The 20,844-nt window shown below is 43.7% G+C and overlaps 1 protein-coding gene across 1 annotated transcript in view; it reads left to right on the forward strand.

The window, feature by feature from the left end:
- Positions 1-20,844, forward strand: part of LOC148477514 (lysosomal cobalamin transport escort protein LMBD1-like) — a gene marked incomplete at its 5' end in the record, with an annotated part of 165,751 nt that overhangs the window by 113,682 nt on the left and 31,225 nt on the right. Inside the window, one exon of the mRNA XM_088456635.1 lies at positions 2,287-2,350. Within this exon, the coding sequence (XP_088312761.1) occupies positions 2,287-2,350 (64 nt within the window). The remainder of the gene's footprint in view (positions 1-2,286; positions 2,351-20,844) is intronic.

Raw genomic sequence — 20,844 nt, forward strand, 5'->3', positions numbered from 1 at the left:
CAAGCAGCTGGCGCTGGACTACAGGTTGAGTCTCCCATATCCAAAATGCTTGGGACCAGGGGTATTTTGGATAACGGAATATTCCGTATTTTGGAATATATGCATATCATAATGAAATATCTTGGGAATGGGACCCCAATATACACACAGGATGCATATATGTGTTATATGCACCTTATACACATAGCCTGCAGCTCATTTTATATAATATTTGCAATAATTTTGTGGCTCAAGCAAAGTTTATGTACATACATGAAATACATTTATGTTTCATTTACACCCTATACACACAGCCTGAAGGTAATTTTATACCATATTTTTAATAATTTGTGCCTTAGACAAAGTTTGTGTACATTGAACCATCAAAAATCAAAGGTTTTATTATCTCAGTCATGCCAAAATTATTCCGTAATTCGGAATATTTGGATATGAGAGACTCAACCTGTAATACAATAGTTTCCCCTGACAAACTGCAGCCTCTATATTGGGGTAATTACCAGTGCACAAATCGAAAAGACCAAGTAAATATAGAAATATATATTTAAAGGGCGTACCATCTATGTGATCATATATATTTTTTAATTGTATGTGGATTATATGATTTGAAATGTGAAATTATTGGAATCTAAAGTGTGTTTTTAAATAAATTTGTTTGGACAATCAGCGCCTCTATTTCTATATTTACTTGTTATAGAGATTGGTCTGTGCTAACAAATTAATCTCCTACCCACTTCCTCCATTCCCTAAATGTTTACATATCTCTGTCCCAGACTTAATAAGTAACTGTAGTTAGGATAAGAAGAGGGATCGATATTTACTTTTCATCTCACTGAAAACAATGCAGTGACTGTTGACTATACTTAATATTAGCACCGATGTCTTCATTAAAGTTTCTTAGCCATGCGAATAACTCTACACATGTTGTAAAGCAGAATGAGCAGATATAGGCACCGTCCCATTAAGTGTTGTTTTTAGTTGCACTGAAGGTTTTAAGTGCTCTCACCAGATAACTGACTGCTTTAAAGCCAGGTACACACTGGAGGAATGTTGGGCCGATATGCTGTTTCGGAACGACAAACCTCTATGTGTACGCGCTCCTGCAGTTGCTAGCAACTGTTGCAAGGTTTGAAGTGCTGCACATCAAATCTAGCGATATCGCTAGCAGCCATTGCATTGTTAATGAATGAGGTAGTGGTGACCATTACGTTGTTAATTAAAGTTATTGTTCGCGGGTGTGTACCCAGCTTAAAGATCACATACATCAGCAAATCATTTTTAGGAAAGATAGATCTGCATATTTTGAAAGGCCCATCATTTCAATTTCACTAAGAACGGTCTGCAAACCAGCTGATCAAGCCCCAATTGGTCTGTGGAATCCAACATGTTGGACAACCTAATTCACCAATTCCAATAACTTTTTTGTCTGAATCTGCGATCTGTGAACCCCTTACATTTCTGATTTTTTTTTTATCACGATCTGCAAAACCTAGAATTGCCCAATTGATTGCTGATGTATGGGGGCTTTAATCTAATGAACCAATGGACAGGTTAAAAAAATGGTAGGTAGAAGTGTGTCTGGTTTTAAAAAGGAGGTCATTCCAAAAAAAAAAAAATGCATTAATTGTGGACTACAATACAAGTAAACAAATGTTGAACAGTAAAATGGTAAAAACCCCCTTAAAATAGTTCTACACATGTGTGGTGTTAAGTGCTTAACTGCCTTTGAAAGTGATAGACCGCAACAGCTTTGAATAGGAATCATTCTGTGTCAACGGATTTGGTTATTTTTCATTTTGAAGCCTAGGTTGTTCTATTCCAACAATATTTAAGTATTAGCAATTTTATTTTTTCTAGTACTCCTTTACTGTATACAGCAATTTTTGATCAAGAAACCATTTTGTTTACATGCTGTATTTTTGTACAGCATCAAATTATAATTTTGTTTGTTAGGGGGCTTGTTTTTCTTGCTAAATACCTAATGGCATGCTTCAGGTGCATCTTTATAGACTACTTTTGCTAGACTCCTAAGTATCCTTTCAATCTGTGAATACAATGAAGGCTCAAAATTGCTTTCCCGCCTGGAGCTCTGAGTCACGAGAGGCCTGCTTAGGACAAATCATCCATAAATGACACTATACATCTGCAGGCTGCTTTTTTATGAATGAGGTTATTAGGAACTATGTAGCAGGTAAATATTGCTCATGTTCGCAAGGAATAGATTGCTCACATATCTGTGGAAGACTGTAATTCTGTGTAACTCATGGTTCTTTTGCATTTATTTTTCAGAGCAACATCAGTGGAAATTCCTCAACTTTTATTTCAGTAGATTGCAATGCTAATGCCCCTGAAGGTAAGAGTGTAATTGATTTTGTGTATGTTACATTTATATATGGTGTAGAAATGTTTAGAAAATAACCTTACATCTAGAAATTGTTTGGATTTTAACATTTTACAGCAAGAAATAAATAGGGATACTTTGTATAATATATACGCACATAGTTGATAATTTTGGTTTCGAAAATATTAAAATTTTACATATTCTCCTTACATATCTGACACTAACAGGGTTCATACTGATGACACAGAGTATAACTTTAGCGCATCTTAAATAAAGATCATTGATCCCTATTTGGATTTTAAGAGGAGTGAGGAATTTAATTTGGAGAGCAATGATAGTTATACTTCTGTATGGTCCATCTAAATACATACAGTAGATTGAATTTCCTATTTTAATTTAAATTTGGAGGTGCAATACATTAGGTGATGAACTTAATCCCAATGACCACTCATATTTTACTTTTTACATTTTATACATTCAGCCCTGAGCCATGTGCATTGGTGTTTTAACTTGCTGTAGTTTTTTTGTCTGTCACATGGATATGTGTACTAATTAATAACAACTTCCTACTGTGATAAAGCGCTAGCAGTCCCTAAGGTGTATATTGTACATTAATATGTCTCCTGTTTTCAAGATAATAAGAGGGATTGTTAGAAAGTGTGGTACATAAATGTTTTATGGTTTTTATATAACAGAGAAATACAGAACAAATGGCACACACCTAGGCAAATGCAATATATAGCTGCAAGTATAACTGAGGAATTTACTAAATTAATTTAATGCTTTTCTAGTTGGGTGTAAAGTAATTAAATTTTAAATAATAATATTTATTCTATATTGCCACTTACCTATCTAGCACTGATCCCAGCAGTATATACACACTATATATAGCTCTACTTTCTGCATCTCCCTTGATAATAAGTGATTTCACATGTGCATTTATCCTCTGTAATATATTTAATAGCACATTAGTTAAACCAAGATTTATTATGTCTTGTGATGGCAAACATCCAATTCAATATGAAATGTCATGTAATTTGGTTGTTTGCCATGGTAATTCAGTCACTCTTTCATAAGAGCAATATTGCATTAGAAGTGATGTTTATTACAATTGAGCTCTACCTGTATACAGAGTATTTTTTAAATTAGATAGCAAATGGAAGCTTGCCTGGTGTAATTGCTAAAAGAAATAGATGTTCAATAACCTAAAGTAGCTCCAAGATGCAGCACACTGCACCACACTCTCCGTGTTTTACACGATTCCCTTTATTTTATTTAATTCTGATTTTCCAAACATTGTATCCCTTTTTGTGCAATACAATTTTTCTACATTGTCTTTCATTTCAAAATGTCATCTTCCTAAAGGACTGTATTGTGAGGGTATGAGTATACTTCTATTGAAATCTGCAGCTTATTGATGTTCCAACATTTTCATGTGCATCTGTAGTATTCCTCCTAACCTGATAAAGTCGAGTAGCTTGACAGACAATACAGTACATTTCTTGCTTTTTTTTTTTGCTTGTATCAGTACATTACAGATATTGTAAGTCTGCAAAACATCTTCTTGTTACTTCAGGGTCCACAGGAAACCTTGGCATATAGGTGATGGCGAAAACATCCGGGCACCACGCAGTTCAATTTTTCTCCTAGGATGCAACGGGGCTCCTCAGTTTCGTTTGGTGCCTGGCCAGAGTCGGTTCACTGTATAGCAGTGGGGCTGTTGCTAACAGCCCCTGAAAAATTTTATATTTTTTTTATAAGTGCGCTCAGTGCGAACAGTCCAGTGGAAGTTCGCCCTGCCGCATCATCACCCCGCCGCAGGTGCTGAGACGCCAGTACTGATCCATGCCTCTCTTTTTTCCTCCAGGGTTGGGGGACACCCTGGGGATGACAATAAGTGTAGCCATTCACTGAGTCTTGCGTCCACACTAAGCCATCTGGGACTGGAGTTCTGCAGAACACTCCATTATCCCAGGGGTTAAACGCTGGCCAGCGGAGGCAGCCTTCCCTGTTTAATAGCCGGCTCCTCCCCGCTGCTCAGAGCACCTCTCCACTGCAGTCTGCCTTGAACTTTGACAGCTTCTGGCTCCACCTCCCCATAAGTTCTTCGACGGTCATTCTCCTGGCTGTGTGTCACTGATCTCGACAGGAGGTATGGAGTATGGGCCCCCCTACATACCTCTCTTTTCGTTGGTGGTCAGTGTATGTAGCACTTTTGTACTACTAGACGCTAAGTCTCTGTAGTTGACTTAACGAAGTGCCATTAAGTGCAGAAATTTTCGTTTTCTGCATTTGTTTGCTACTGTATGCTAGTGTTGTCTGTCTGTTTTTCTTTGCTAAAAACTGTAATTCTTTTTTGCTATCCTTGTACCTATTTTGCTAATCTGAGCCATAGCACTGGTGTTGTGCGGGAGTGGTATAAGTCGCAGTCTGAGACGCAGGGTTAATACAAGCTGTAAAAGCAGCCCTGATCATTGAGGAGAATGAGCCGCCTGCGTCTAAATCTAGGCATGCATATTTCATGGAGGAAAAGGTGACTGACTGAGGCTACATTCCCATTGTCTGACCAATTGGTGAATCTCTTGGAGGTAGCTTGGAAAACGCCTGGAAAGCGGTTTCAACCACAGAAGCGCCTAGTCTCTGCTTACCGTTTTGTTGAGAATTCTTTTTCCAAATGGGAGACTCCTCCGGTGGTGGATTCCCATGTCATGCGCTTGGTAAGAAGCACAACGCTTCCTATGCCTTCCATGTCGTCCCGAAGGATGTTACAGATAGTAAGGTAGAGGTATGCCTTAAATCTGTTTGTTCCCTTTCGGGGGAACCAGACCAGCTATGGCCATTTGCTGGGTGGCTCGGGCCATGGAATATTGGACTAATAGCCTTGAAACATCCTTAGCCTCTAATGCTACCAGGGAACAGCTGAATCTGGTGGGAAATCTCTGAGATTCTTTCACCTATATAAATGAGGCAGCTTTGGATATTGGCCTACTATATGCCAGGGTTTTTTCGGCAGCCATTGCAACTCATTGCTCTCTGTGGCTCTGTTCTTGGAGAGCTGATGCGGAATCCAAGAAGGGGTTGGAATGTTTGCCTTATGACGGTAAAGTCTTGTTTGGCCCTGATTTGGGCCATATTATGAATACCTTAGCAGCAGCTAAGTTGGCTTGTCTCCCTTCGGCTCCAGCTTCTTCAGGGGCTCGAACTCAGTTCTTTCGGACCTATCGGGCCCCAGATAAGGCTAGAACTCAGTTCTTTCCCAGGGCATCCACTGCCAAGAAATCGTCCAGGCCTAAAAAGCAGCCTTGGAGTACCAGACGTCCGGCTGCCAAACCTGATGACAAGCCCTCCACTTGACAGGACGGGATTCCTCCTGGGGGACCCCAGGGTGGGAGGCCGACTTCTTCAGTTCGCCCAGCACTAGTGTCAGACTACCATGGATTCCTGGGTGAAGGAAGTGGTCTCTCTGGAGTACGCCCTTTCCTTCCGCAGAAGGCCTCCCCATCAATTCTTTTGCACATGGCTTCCGAAAAATGCGGACAAGGCTACAGGCAGGAGTCATTGTGCCAATTCCCAAAGAGGAAGAGGGTATTCTAGCCTTTTTCTAGTCCATAAGCCAAACGGTTCTTACCCTCTTATTCTCAATATCCAGTCCCTGAACAAATTTCTCAGGGTACCCAGGTTCAGGATGGAAACCCTACGCTCAGTTATACTGGCTATGGAACCTGGGATTTTATGGTGTCTCTGGATATCCAGGATGCATACCTGCATATTCCAATTACTTGGCCTTGCAACTGCACCTCGGGTGTTTACAAAGGTCATGGCAGTAATGGCAGCCTATCTGCGGCTTGCAGGGGATCCACCTGTTTCCATACCTAGACGAACCTCTTACTGCTAGCAGGGTCTCCGGAGGTCCTTCACCACCACCTGCAGCTAACGATATTTGTGCTCCAGGTACACGGGTGGTTGGTCAACTGGAATAAGTCCTCACTGGTTCCATCTCAAAGTATGCTCCATGTGGGAGCGCTGTTGGATTCACAACAGCAAAGGATTTTTCTGACAGCCGAACAGATCTCCACTTTGCAGATGCGAGTACGCAGATGCCTTCACAGTCGCCAAGTGTCAGTCCACTCAGCGATGCAGTTGCTGGGATCTATGGTGTCAGTGTTCGACATAGTAGAATATGCCCAGTTTCAATCCCGGCCTCTGCAGAAATCGATCCTCTCCAAGTGCGATGGATTTACCCCATCATATAGACTGAATTGATGGTGCTTTCTCCGGAGGTCCGCCTGTCGTTGACTTGGTAGCTACCGACGGTCCACCTCAATGAGCGGTGTCCCTTTTGGATCTCGGACTGGGTCCTTCTGACGACTGATGCCAGTCTTTGGGATTGGGGCGCAGTGACGGGTCCACACACTTTTCAGGGAAGGTGGACCGCAGGGAATCTGCGCTTCCGAACAATATATTGGAACAGCGGGCAGTTTTCAGGGCCCTGCAGCAAGCCAGGCTGTTGCTTCAAGGAAAACCCGTGCAAGTACAGTCAGTCAATGCCACAACAGTGGCTTATCTAAATCGTCAAGGAGGAACTCTAAGTCAGGCGGCAATGACAGAGGTGTCACGCATTCTGACATGGGCGGAAGGCCATCTACCAGCCATATCGGCGGTGTTCATTCCGGGAGTGCTGAATTAGGAAGAGGACTTCCTCAGCTGTCACGACATGCATCTCAGGGAATGGTCTCCACCAAGAAGTGTTTCAGCTCTTAGTGGACAGGTGGGGACTTCCAAACATGGACCTCATGGCCTCTAGGCTAAATCACAAGCTGCCACAGTACGGGTCCAGAACAAGAGACGCCGAACCTCTTTTGGTGGACGCTCTGTCAGTCAGGTGGACCTTCCAGTTTGTGTACCTGATTCCTCCAATCTCCCTTCTTCCTCGTGTTCTTCGAAAATTCAAACAATAAGGAGGCACAGTCCTGCTGGAGGCTCCAGCGTGGCTCTGGTGTCCATGGTACTCAGACCTTCGGAGTCTCTCCATCGACACTCCGTAGCTGTTGCCTCAACATCCGGACCTGTTGTCTCAGGTTCCTTGCCTTTACCCAGATCTGGGTTGTCTCTTTGATGGCGTGGCTCTTGAGACATCCCTCCTAAGGTCCAAGGGTTTTTCTGGCTCTGTGGTTAACACCATGTTCAGAACAAGAAAACCTACCACAGGGTGTGGCATATCTATTTTGAATGGTGTCATCCAAAAAGTTATGACCCCTCATTCTATTCGGTCTGTGGGCCTTTTGTGGGCAGCTAGTTGTGATGCCTCTGCTTTACAGTTTTGTAAGGCGGCCACGTGGTCTTCTATGCAGACCTTTTTGAGGTATTATGCCTTTGATACCTTTGCCACTCAGGATGCTTCCTTCGGGTGGTGGATTCTCCTTTCTGCACAGGAGCCATCCCCGCCCTTGAGGGTACTGCTTTGGGAATCCCCAAGGTTTCCTGTGGACCTTCTATGGACCCTGAAGTAGAAAAGTAGTGATATGGTAAGAACCTTTTGTTATCTACTACATCTTTTGAGATTTTTTGGTGTAGTGTAAACTTCTATTGATGATACACTGTTGAATAATGTGACAAAATTTTGGTTAGAGGAAAAGTGTTTCAAAAATATTTTACTTGTCTAGTTAAGGAGAATATATGTTTAACTAGACTGGTAATTGTAAGTGATTTTCACAATGAAATAAAAATTTTATAACAGTCAGTGAAGAGTCTTTTTTCCTTAAACAGTTGCCTACTGAAAATACTGGACACTTCACTAAATAAAATAGCTAGAAATTGCAGTGCTTTCATTTATTTATTTTCAGAGCATTTAGAAGATTCTAAAGATGAAATCCCACATGGACATATTTTTGTTTTTATATTGTAGTTTTGTTTTTTAAATTGCAACTTCTGTAACCTGAAACGGATAAATGTTCCGGGATGTTGTTCTGTAAGTCACTTATCTATTTTCAAAATGATCTGCGTTACCCATGAAAACATTGGTTCCAGTTTTTTCACAAGAGTGCAACCTAAGTGAGAGCCAGTCAGTCAAGGGTCGTCTTGGTAGTCATGTGATAGCAGAGGTAGGATGGGTGTGGAGAGTTGTCCACTGAGAAAAGGAACGTTTCAAAGCCTTTGTCTAGGGAAAATTAGGCATTGAAAATAAATCCTGGAACGGAAGCTATGGTTTAGTGCAAATATTGCTCCAAGTTTGTCGTTGTTAGTAGTTTAACCTTTATGTCCGATATTCAGACCTTAAATTTGAATTTGAAAGTGTTTTTGTTTTGTTTTTTCATTTACGATACTCTAGTGTAAGTTATTATTTTTTTGTATAATCTTACAGAACTGAATTAAGCTACTGGGACTCTTTAAATACATTCTAAAGGAAATGTTCATTTATTTAATTGCATCTATTAATTTTAAATGAACATTATTAGTATAGATAATCTATTTGCTCTATTGCAGTTAAGTCAGTCTACATAATTTTAAGGGAATTTTTTTTTTTTTACTTAAAATGCAGTTTAGGAGTTTACTTCCATTTCAGCTAACCCGGCTGAGTATAAATTGTAAACCCCTGTATTACTGAATCTTTGAAGTGAATACTTCCTTCAGAAGGTGACATGAGATTGACTAATTATGATTATGATTCAAAATTGTATTTAAATCAAACCGAAAGTGCAATTAAATATCAATGTAAAGCGTACCAGTATAAAACATTTGTTCGTATACCGTAGCAGTTCAACAGATGTGTCCTCATACACCTAGACTCAATACGCCATGTGGCATGAGACACTTGGTGCAAGTCATCCGCCAGGTCCCGTGCGACTCAGCTTGTGCCGAGCACCTGTTTTGCATCTTTTTCGCCTGAAAACGCGTCACTCGTGAAACGAAAAAAAAAAAGTGTCAGATATCATTTGAAACAGTACAGTCTCGTGCAATGGATTGTTGCATCTGATTACAACGAAGGTACATTTCTGCACGAAAGACGTTCCACAGAAGCTGAGTCGCATGGGACCTGTTGCGCTGCGAAGGGCTGTTTGGCGCGATTGCAGCAATATTCTATGAGGACATCTGTAGGAATATAATATACCTTCAGTGACCATCCTGCTAAGGTGATTTCATCTGAACAAGTCAATGACTAACAAACAGCTGTTTAGATTGAATGAATAGTACCTTTCAATAAGTTTATTTCTACTTCTGTGTCCATAGGGTATCCACAGGATACCTTGGGGTATAGGTGATGACATCAGGCACGGACACCACAGAGTTAAATTTTCAACCTCCCAGGATGCACCAGGGTCCCTCTCCTATACCCCACCCCCAAGCCAAGGCAATTCAGTTTCGTGGGTGTCCGGCCAGAGGTCGGATCACATTAACAGAGGGGGCTGTAATAGCCCCAGAAGATTTCTTCAGAGTGCAGCTGTGGCTGCACAAGATGAGCCTTACAGCATGGACAGTCAGTACTGACGTCCATGCTGTCGCTCCTACACCCCACCGGTACCAGAACGCCGGTACTGATCCGGGGATGCTGGTAGGTAGCCGGGGTCACAGCTAGCGGTGACCCCGGCTACCTGGACTGTGGCCGGATGTACGGGGGACAAGGTAAGCGGTGGGCACCCGCCGGTAACACAGTCCTTTGTGGTCCCCAGGCAGGGGGCTCCCTGGGGACCGGCTGCGCGTGGGACCAGGTACTGATCCTGTGCCGTCCACTAGACCACCAGGGACAGCGGACCGCAGCATGTGCGGTACAGCGCGGCATCCCAGGGGTTAATAGCAGGCCAGGGGAGAACGTCTTCCCTGTCTCACAGCCGGCGTCTCCCCCGCTGCACAGTACCATTCCACAGCGGTCTGAGCGGGCTGTGTCCGTGCTCCTCCCCCGGGCCCGCCTCCTCTCTGCTCCTCGGTGGCCATTTTCTCTCTGCATGTGCTGGGGATGGCAAACGCTGCTGGAAGCTGGTGCCATTGCGGTCTGGGTCCCCCGCATACCTCTCCTTCAATTAAGGTCAGTGTATGCAGCGCTGTTTCCTACCAGGCTCTGGTCTGTGTAGCTGATCGCAGTGCTTGTAATGCAGGATATTATCTTTGCATTGTATGTGACTTAAATGCTAGCGCTGTTTGCATGTACTTTAATTTCTGACTGTCAGCCATTTTCCTATCCCTGTTCTTCTTCTGCTAAAGCCCTTGCGGTGCGGTGTTGCAGGGTGTTTATTACCTCACAGTAAACGTGGTCTTTCTGTGTGGCAAGTCACATACGCTCCGTTCACACTCCTCGTGTCGGAAAGTGAATGAGGATATCCTCTTCCAGCTATAATGTACTGATATAATGTGCAGTTAGCGGAGGGATATGTAGACGCTGAGGGTTTATGGAGGGCATGTTGTATTATATATCACGCCCCATTTCTGTCACTGTGCCTGCACAAAAAGGGACCACCCTTGGCTGGCTAAGATACTTACAGCCCTTGTGGGCAATGCTCCCTGTGTTTCTTCATAGGGGTTATCGCAGCGAGTGGTGGTCTCATCACATGCAGGGGTCCCTGGGCAGTTGATGGTACCCCAGTGTATCCTGTTTTTCGCCCCCCCAGGTCTCGCAGGAGCCTGTGTGGGTGATTTTATTGTCCAAATGGTATAGCACCTGATGGAAGTTTTACAGGGGGAGTCACCATTTCGGCCTTCTAAACGGCCTTTCGGGTCTAAGACGGCTAAGGATAATAAGGACATGACGTCTGATGACAGTGACATTATTGACTTTTTCAGACACGAGCCCCTTAGTGCAGAGGAGGCGTAGTCCCGGTCTAAAGTCTATATACCTGGCCTTATATGGGCAGTGCGTGCGGCTTTGGTTATTATTACATATCCCCCATGGCTAAATCCAAATATGCCTTCTTTAAGGATAAGGGTGTTGCCACTATCTGGTCAGGTGGATCATTTAGAGGGGGCGTGGAAAATCCGGGTGAGCGGTTCCAGCCTCAAAAACTGTTGACCTTTTGCATACCCCTTTGCGGATAATTACTTTTCCGAATGGGAGTTACCTTTACGGGTAGATTCTCATGTTACATGCCTAGTGAGGAGTGCTACGTTGCCCAGGTCCTCCTTGAAGGAGGTTACAGATTGCAAGGTGCAAATATATCTAAAATCCAATTATTCCCTTGCTGGAGGGGCGTCCAGGCCAGCTATGGCCGTGTGCTGGGGGGCCAGAGCCATGGAGCGCTGGGTAGGTAACTGGATCTCTGCACACTGACTCTCCAATAGAGCAGGTGGATAGTGGCAAATTCTCAGAGACTTAGCCACGTTCATAATGAGACAGTCTTGCATATAGCCTGCTCCTTTCCAGAATCTCCTCGGCAGCAGTAGCGGCTCGCCGCTCCCTGAGGTTGTGCTCTTGGAAAGCGGACGCAGATTCCATTTGGAATGCTTTGCCTTTTACGGGACAGGTCCTGTTTGGCCCTCATCTGGACACAATTGTGGCCCCGCAGGCAGCAGCTACGTCTGCGTGTCTGCCATCGGCTACAGTCCCATCGGGGTCTGGGGCTTCGTCTTTTCGGCCCTGTGAGGCCAGGGTAAGTCTAAAATACAGCTTTCCAAGACACAGTAGCCAGGAAATCTGCTCAGCCATAACAGGCTTGGAGTACAAGACGTCCTACTCCCAAGTTGGACTATAAGCCTTCAGCCTCACGGGACGGGCTGCCTCTCGGGGGACCCCAGAGTTGGAGGCCGGCTTCTCCAGTTCGCCCAGTGCTGGTGTCTGACCACCACTGGCACAGGGGTAAGATGTATTTTCTTGAAGGTATGTCCTCTCCTCCCGGTAAAGGCCTCCCAGCCGTTTTTTCGTTACAGGTCTTCTGTCAATTCAAGACAAGGCCCTGTAATTTTTGAGGGTGTTACACTCTATGCTCCAGGCAGGAGTTATAGTACCTATTCCGTTGCCCCAAAGGGGAACGGGGGATTACTCCATCCTCTTTCTGGTACAGAAACCCAATGGGTCTTACCAGGACATCCTCAACCTCGAATCCTTCAACAAATTCTTAAGGGTTCCTCGGTTCAGGAGGGGGACCCTGTATTCCATCATTCAATGGAGCCTGGGAATTTTGTGGTGTCGTTGGATATATTCAGGGTGACTACCTGAATATCCCTATTTTCTTAGCACACCAGTGTTTTCCTCAGGTTTGCAGTGGTCGATAAGCATTTCCAGTTTCTGGCATTGCCCCTTGGTCTGGCCTCCGCATCTCACGGTTTACCAGGGTCATGGCAGTTATGGAAGCCCACAGAAGACAAGAAATATCAGGGCTTTTAAATAACACTTGTATTATCTGTAGCTGCAGCAGTTTAAAATAAAGGGAAAATTGCAACCCCACACAACACTAGAAAATGAAGAAAACTGTGCTAATATACAGACAAAATGAATAAATTTATTAAATAAAAAAGTAGAATAAAAATACCAAAAAATAAATAGTTGTCAACAATAATGCATATATATAGATGAATGGTGGATGGAATTAGTGAACCACTAAAATTAACCACAGAAGTATCTGAGGATTATAATGATATCAACAATATAGGTATTATAAGATAAAGTACATATGAAAAATGGCATATATTAGACAATAAAGAGCACGTAATACACAATGAGTGTATCTATATTGAATAGATTCACTGATGAGTATAGATGATGCAAATATTGCTGTATTAAGAGTCATTGAACAACAGCCGTTGTGTAGCAAAAGTTCAGTAGCATCAATGGAAAATGTTTAGCCACTTGATTGTTGATAATTTATTAATAGCTTCTTGTTGCAACGCTGTAACTGCAAGCCTGCAATAAAGGTATCCTTTTTAAGTGTCCACAATAATGTGTTGTTTGTGATATATATTGTGTAGAGAGGTGGTTGGTAAATAGCAAAAGTCAGAGTGTCACCCCGTCGGGCGCATGATATAAAAATAAGCTTTGAACACTGACCAACCTCAAAGTCACAGACGGCAGCTGATGTTAACAGCGCGGCTCTCTGTCCGGCTGTACGGTGGAGACTGCTAGCCGGAGAGGAAGGCAGCCTCCGTGTCTCACGGCTGTAGGGATCAGATGGTAGGCTCTCTATCCGGCTGCAGGTAAAATAATAAGTAGTGATGATCAAGCCCGGAGAGTATGCAGGAAATATTGGATGGGTGGATAAGCGCGGCCGTGGCTTATCAGACCTCTCTATACCGTTGGCTTCTCTGATCTCTCCACATCAAATAAAGGCTGCGGGCATTGGCACATGCAGGAGCTGGTTACAGGGTAAAACAATTGTAGTGGATACGGCCAGCTACGCGTTTCATCCCGTCTCGGGACTTTTTCAAGCATATGCCCATACCAAAAGATTCCTCCCTTATAAAGGGAGCTTTGTAAAGCACTTCAAACATAAGTAGAAACAGGTGTATTAACCATGTGCTGTCTCATTAGTATGTCTATTTAGTTCACATAGAGAAATCCTACTTGTATAGATATACCTAGATATTTCTATATACAAAACAGAGACAAAAGTAGTTGTAAAAATAACATAATAAAAATGCCAATATGTATAAATCAATAAGTTGCCTGCAGAGTCGCGGAGTGTCTATTCACTCGGCAATGTGGTTCCTGGGTTCCAGGGGGTCACTGTTCGACATGGTGGAGAGTACCCAGTTTCACTCTGGACCTCTAGAAAAAATTGATCCTCTCCAGATGGGATGGGTTGCCCCATAGGATAAAGTCAATAGTGCTTTCCCTGGAGGTTTGTCTCTATCTGGCCTGGTGGCTGCGGAAAGCTCACCTAAACAAGGGGCACCCCCTTTGGGATTGCGGACAGGGTCCTTCTGACGACGGACGCCAGTATCCATGGCTGGGAAACAGTGACGGGTCCACACTTGTTCCAGGGCAGGTGGACACCAGCAGATTATGCGCTTCCCATAAACATCTAAGAACTCTGAGCAGTATTCAAGGTTCTCCACCATGCAGGACAGGTCCTCCACGGAAATACCATGCAGGTACAGTCTGACAACGCCATCATGATGGCTTATGAAAACCACCTAGGAGGTTCCCGAAGTCAGGCGACACTAACAGTGGTGTCCAGAATTCTGGCTTGGGTGGAAGGCTATATCCCTGCCATCATCGGCAGTGTTCATTCAGGAATCCTCAGATGGAAAGCATGCTTTCTTAGCCGTCAAGACGTGCATTCAGGGAAATGTCCGCTTCATCAGGAGGTGTTCAGTCTGGTGAACAAGTGGAGCCTTTCAGAGATGAGACTCTTCTGGTAGACGTATGTAGGTCCAGTGGACCTTCCAAGTTGTGTAACTCGTCCCTCCATTATCCCTTCTTCCTCCAGTAATAGCAAGAAGAAGGCACGCTCCTGCTGATAGCTCCAGCATGGGCCAAACGGCACTATTACTCAGATCTTCGGAGCCTCTCAGTTAACACTCCGAAGCTGTTGCCTCTACTCCCGGACCTGTTGTCTCTGGATCCTGGCTGATATCCAGACCTGGGTTGTCTGTCCTTGACGTTGTGGCGGTGGAGACTGCCCTCTTAAGGTCTAGGGGTTTTCCAGCTCTATAGTTAACAGGGGCTCTGTCCATGCTAAGAGCTCGGAAGCTTTTATCTGCAAGAATTTACCATCAGGTATGGCATACTTTCTTTCAGTTGTGTCGCCCTAGAGGCTATGCTCCTCGGGTATTCCGGATATCCAGAGTGTTGGCTTTCCTACAGGTGGGCTTAGATAACGGTCTTCACCTTGCTTACCTGAGGGTGCAGGTTTCTGCCCTGTTAGTATGGTTTCATCGTAGGATTGCTACTCTTCCTGAGGTCCGCACCTTTGTGCAAGGTGTACGTTATATTCAGCATCCCTTTGTTCCACCGGTGGCTCCTTGGGATTTGGCTGTGGTCCTTAGGGCTCTCCGAGGACTGCTATTTGATCCACTGGGCTCAGTAGATTTCAAATGACTTACGTCTAGGACTGTATTCCTTCTGGCCATTGATTTGGCCAGTAGGATCGCAGAATGGGGGGCTCTGTCATGTAGATCTTCCCTTTTCTCATCTTTCCTAGGAACAGGGCAGTGCTTCGCACTTGCCCTGGGTTTCTACCTAAAGTGGTGTCTAGTTTCGACATCAATGAGGAAATTATAGTACCGGCCTTTACTTCCCCAGTCCTGTCTGCTGGTGAGGCCTCCTTGGATGTGGTACGGGCTCTACGAATTTAAGTTGACCGTAACAGTCCATTTAGGAAATCAGACTCTCGGTTTTGTCCTTTCTAGTTTCCATAAAAAGGGTTGGCCTGCCACTACTCTAACTTTGGCAGGATGGATTCACAGGTCTTCCTGTTCCATCCTCTATTAAAGCTCTTCCACTAGGTCTGTGGGTCCTTCGTGGGCAGCTCGACGTGGCGGTTCAGCGGTGATTGGCAGCCACGTGGTCATCTGTCCATATTTTTGTAAGGTATTATGCTTCTGATACCTTCGCCTCTCAGGATGCTTCCTTCGGGCGGCGGATTCTCCTTACAGCACAGGAGTGTCCCCACCCTTAAAGGATACTGCTTTGGGACATCCCCAAGGTATCCAGTGGAAACCCTATGGACCCTGAAGTAGAAAATATGAGATATGGTAAGAACTTACCCTTGTTATCTCTATTTCTACGAAGTCCATAGGGTTCCACAGGACTCCCGCCCTGTCGCACTTGTACTGCAGATGGGCTTTGATCTGGTCAATGGTTTCTCCGTCTCCTTCTGGTGAGAATGTGATTCTTGTGTGTTCCAGACTTTCTTCTCTCTCTTTGTTCTCCTCCTCCGGCCTTGTTACGAAACTGAATTTCCTTGGCTTGGGGGTGGGGTATAGGAGAGGGACCCTGGTGCGTCCTGGGAGGCTGAAAATTTAACTCTGTGGTGTCCGTGCCTGACGTCATCACCTATACCCCAAGGTATCCTGTGGAACCCTATGGACTTCGTAGAAATAGAGATAACAAGGGTAAGTTCTTGCCATATCTCATATTTTAATGTCCTTCCGGAGGCCAGCTTGTATGGGACTATGGGGTCTATTTACTAAGCCTTGGATGGAGATAAAGTCCCAGCCAATTAGTTCCTAACTGCCATGTTACGGGCTGTGTTTGAAAAATGATAGTTAGGAGCTGATTGCCTGGGACTTTAATATTCTAAATTCTGGGAGATAAAGTCCCAGGCAATCAGCTCCTAACTATGTTTCAAACATAGCCTGTAACATGGCTGATTGGTTGGAACTTTATCTCCAAGAATTTAGAATAAATACTAAATGATATCCTGCATAATGTCTCTACATCCTAATTAGTCTATTGCAATGTCCATTGTAGGATACAAGGATAATATTGCAGTGTGATTTGAATGCCAAAAATTTAACTGCAGGTTATTGGACATGCATGCTTTTATTTCCTTCTTAAAATAAAAATATCTAAACCTAAGTTTGACAAGCTACCTAACTACGTATATAAAAATGTCCCTCCTACTCACTACTCGAGTTTTAGGACTGATATGCTTTATTAATTTGTTTTCTGATCAAGTTATTCGTGATGGACTGAAAGCATCTGTTTTCAACACGGTGGATATATTAGGCTTGTTTGAGCTGTCCCCAGATAAAAGGGCTATATCTAGCTGCCAGAGTTTTCTTGTCCCATGAGTATATAATGCCTCCAAATCTTGATCTGTTTGATTTAATTGCACGCTGTGCTGTACATCTAACATGCTTTAAGGTGTATTAAACCAATTTCTTTAAATTGTCAGGATTTTTACTCCTACATTTTTTTTTTGTAGCTGCTTTGATACCTTTCAAACTGGGTAGAAAATAATTTAGTTTATAAGCACATAAATACTTAACAAGGTATAGTAATTAAAGGATTTTTTTAGAGCTTTTTTCAATACAAGTGAACAAATAATTAGAGGTTGTCTTTTTTTATGTTTTTTTGTGGTAATGTTGATTTACTCCAAAACAGTATGCTTCCTTTTTTATTTACTTTACTTAAATATGAATCATCTAATAATAATAATCAAAAATGAGAAGACGGATCATTTTTAACTCTGCTGCTCACAACTGTTTTTTCTTTTTTGTTTTTATGGTGTGTGACTAGGATTAAACACCCTTTCCATTGTTTGTTTATTTTCTCTCATGTGCAGGGACACAATTTTCAAATGGGGGTGATTGGGCTACCTCTAGCCAATCAGATAGTTGGCATGTTCATAGCAACACCAGTTGCATGAGGTTTATGCTGTTCTTGAGGTAGGCAGTGACCTGTCCACTTTAGTCCTTGTGTAAGTGAATGCAAATATGCATGCGAGAGGTACAGTCTCATGATTTGAGGAAGGCAATGGAAACAATCAAGAAGCCGCAGACTGGGCTGCTGTGGCAAATGGCACCTACTACTATGTCAGAGTCGTGATGTGGAATTTCTTTGACTGATGCTGACATATGGTTTTGTCAATTTCACCTCTTAAAAGTTAATATGTCTGGAGTAGCAGTACTTTCAATTGGAGTAGACTAATGTAAATTACCATGAATAATTTATAGTGTTTATATAGGATGTGGATTTTACCACTGAGCTATCACAGCTTTTTCAGGAAACACCTTAGTCAGCAGTTTTATTTATATACAGTATACGAGAGTCCTGTGAGTGTTGCCAGAAATTGTACAGTGAGAGCTGCTGCTAAAGGGGGTGCTGCTACCGGGGGAGAGCACCTAGGAGACTATTGTATTTTTCTTTGGTGGAGTCCCGGTCTATGCAAACTAGTCCCAGGGACCCTTGCTTTAAAAAATGGGGTCATTCTCCACTGTTTCTGGGTCCCATTACATATTATGGGGGGTGAGGGCAGGCAGCAGTTGGGACAGTGCTGGGGGCAAGTAGCAGTTGGGGGTTAAGAACAAGCCTCAGTTGGGGTAGAGCTGGGGGGTAAAGGCAGGCAGAAGTCTGGGTAGAGGGGAGTCAACACTCTGATTGCTGGCGGTAGGGAGGGGGTAAGACAGCAGTTGCGGCACTGCTGGGGACCAAGGAGGGGGCTATGGGCAGGCAGTGCTGGGGTTAGGATGGAGGCTCCAGGTGGCATGAACTCTACAATTAATTTTATGCCACCTGCCCTGGCTTTACAGTCCCTTTGGGCCTACAGCTTGACACTCTTCACTGGTAGCATCAGCTGCGCCAGCAACTGCAGGAAGTTAAGTTCAGCCCCGTTTATTAAATTTACTTGAGTAATCCTTCAGGTCAGGGAGTGCAGCCAGCGTCCTTCCGCTGGGTGCTATAAATGTATATTCTTATACTGTACCTGCATAGGACACTGACTTAAATATGTGCATGATATCATGATACCTGGATATTGCCAGGCCATTTTGGGCACAATCTTTCAGAAAGCTGGGTCTGCCTCTGATCACTTCAGAAGCCAGCATTCCCAGTGATGTACTGCGCGGGTGACGTCATGATGTGAGGAGCCTGCCCTGGGCGCCTGCTGGATCTAGTTAGATCCAGTCAGAGGCAGCAGGAGCCAGAGCGGTCAGGTAAGTACTGGGCTGGGGTCTGCTTAAGGGGCATTGCATATGGGGCAAAACTACAGAGAGCACTGCATAAGGGGCACAAATACAGGGGGCACTGCAAAGGGATACAACTACAGGGGGCACTGCATAAGGGGCACTACCTGAGGGCTAGGGGGATGATGCCTGCTTTCATGCTTAGGGGGGCAGAGTGGGGCTGTTGAGATAACTCCGGGGGGTGGCTGAAATGACACATGAGGGGCCACTGGAATGGCAAGAGAGGGGTCTGGAGTGACACATGGAGGAATAGAAGTGTGTATTATGTGAATCTTGCTTTTTCAATGTATTTTATGTGGTTCTGGATTTCAATATGTATTTTCTGTGGATGCGGGTTTTAAATTTTATTTTATGTGGACCTGGCTTGTTTGTGTATTTGATGTGGATCTGGCTTGTTTCAGTATATTTTTATGTGGATCTGGCTTGTTTCTGTGTATTTATGTGAACGTGGCTTTTTCAATGTGTTCTACATTGCTCTTGCTTTTTTTTCACTTCAGCAGTGAAAAACTTATATTGGGAAGTTAGGAAAATTGTGTATTTTCAATGTGCTAGGCTCGCCCCCACTGTGACTAAAAACGGTGGTGTGAAACAAGATGATGGTCCTGCAAATATCATAACAAAGGCATGCGCATGATATCTGCTCTTTAGTTTGACTACAGATATTTTTTGGCTCTTTGCCACTGACTGGTTGGCCAACCCTGCTCTATTCAATTGCAATGGTAAAGAGATTCTATAGATCCTTTACACCAGAACAGTGGGAATCTATACATATTACCTCTTATACAGTACTATGTCTAGGTGCACCAATCACACTGCTCAATCAACTACTGAATAGGCTCTTTTTGACTCCCACCAAACTACACAGAATTTGGCCATATTTTACACGATCTGTCGTTCCAATGTGTCGGAATCGGCCAGATCGGGTAAAATATTGCTATGTGTGTGGCCAGCATTCATTAATCCAGACAGCAGTGGGCATAATTTGCGCTCTAAAGATATCTGTCCAGCCAACATGTTGGCAGTAATCTGGGGTTTAAAAACATCGGTCTAGCCAGCAAGTTGGTAGTATCTGGGCTATAAATAAATCTGTCCAGACAGTATCCAGGCCGCTAGTAAAAAATATATATATTCCTGGGCAGTATCTGGACTGCTATTAAAATATATTTGTGTCCAACTAGCAAGTGGACAGTATGTGGGCTGCTAATAAGTGTCCTACCAGCCACTGGGCAGTATCTCGCCTATTAAAAATAAACACTCTGTCCAGTGAGCAAGTGGGTATTATTTGGCGAGCTATTAAAATATATATATTTATGCCCAACTAGTAAGTGGGCAGTATCTGGGCTGCTATAAAAAGTGTATCTGTCTTCAGCCAGTGGCACCCATAATGAGTGAGGATTTAAATCAGAAAACAACAATCTTAAGTTTAAAAATGTTTGTAATATAAATAAAAATAGCTTACCTGCATCCAGAAAAAGGTAATCGGTGAGCTCCTTCTGCAACCTGGTCAGCTGATCTGCGTGGCCAGCTGAGGTACAGGCCGGGACTTTAACTGCACATCAGCTGACTGCACAAATCGGCTGATTGGGCCACAGAAGGAGCTCACCAATCACTGATCCCTGGGGCTACAGGTAAGTTATCTTTTATTTATTTTCTATTGCAAACCTCTATTTTATTTTATTTTTTTATGCATGCAGTCTTTCTGCATGCAGCCAGGTGTCCCATTCTGTTGTGTAAGGTATGGGTTAGTTACTGGATGGATCTCCAATCCAGCTCACTCATCACTTGCGGTCAGCCTGCTGTACACAACAGAGCAGGAGAACGGGAAAGGGATCTTCCGCTGCCCTGCTTAACAGAGGGAAGATGGCGTTAATTTTGTGAGGTACTATCTGATATTTTTTAGCAATGTACTTTTAGTAAATATGAGCATATCACTTTTCCCCTTACAGGTGTGCGAA

This window comes from Taudactylus pleione, unplaced genomic scaffold (assembly GCF_031769625.1).
Source record: "Taudactylus pleione unplaced genomic scaffold, aTauple2 ptg000710l, whole genome shotgun sequence".
In the NCBI taxonomy this organism is placed as follows: Eukaryota; Metazoa; Chordata; class Amphibia; order Anura; family Myobatrachidae; genus Taudactylus; species Taudactylus pleione.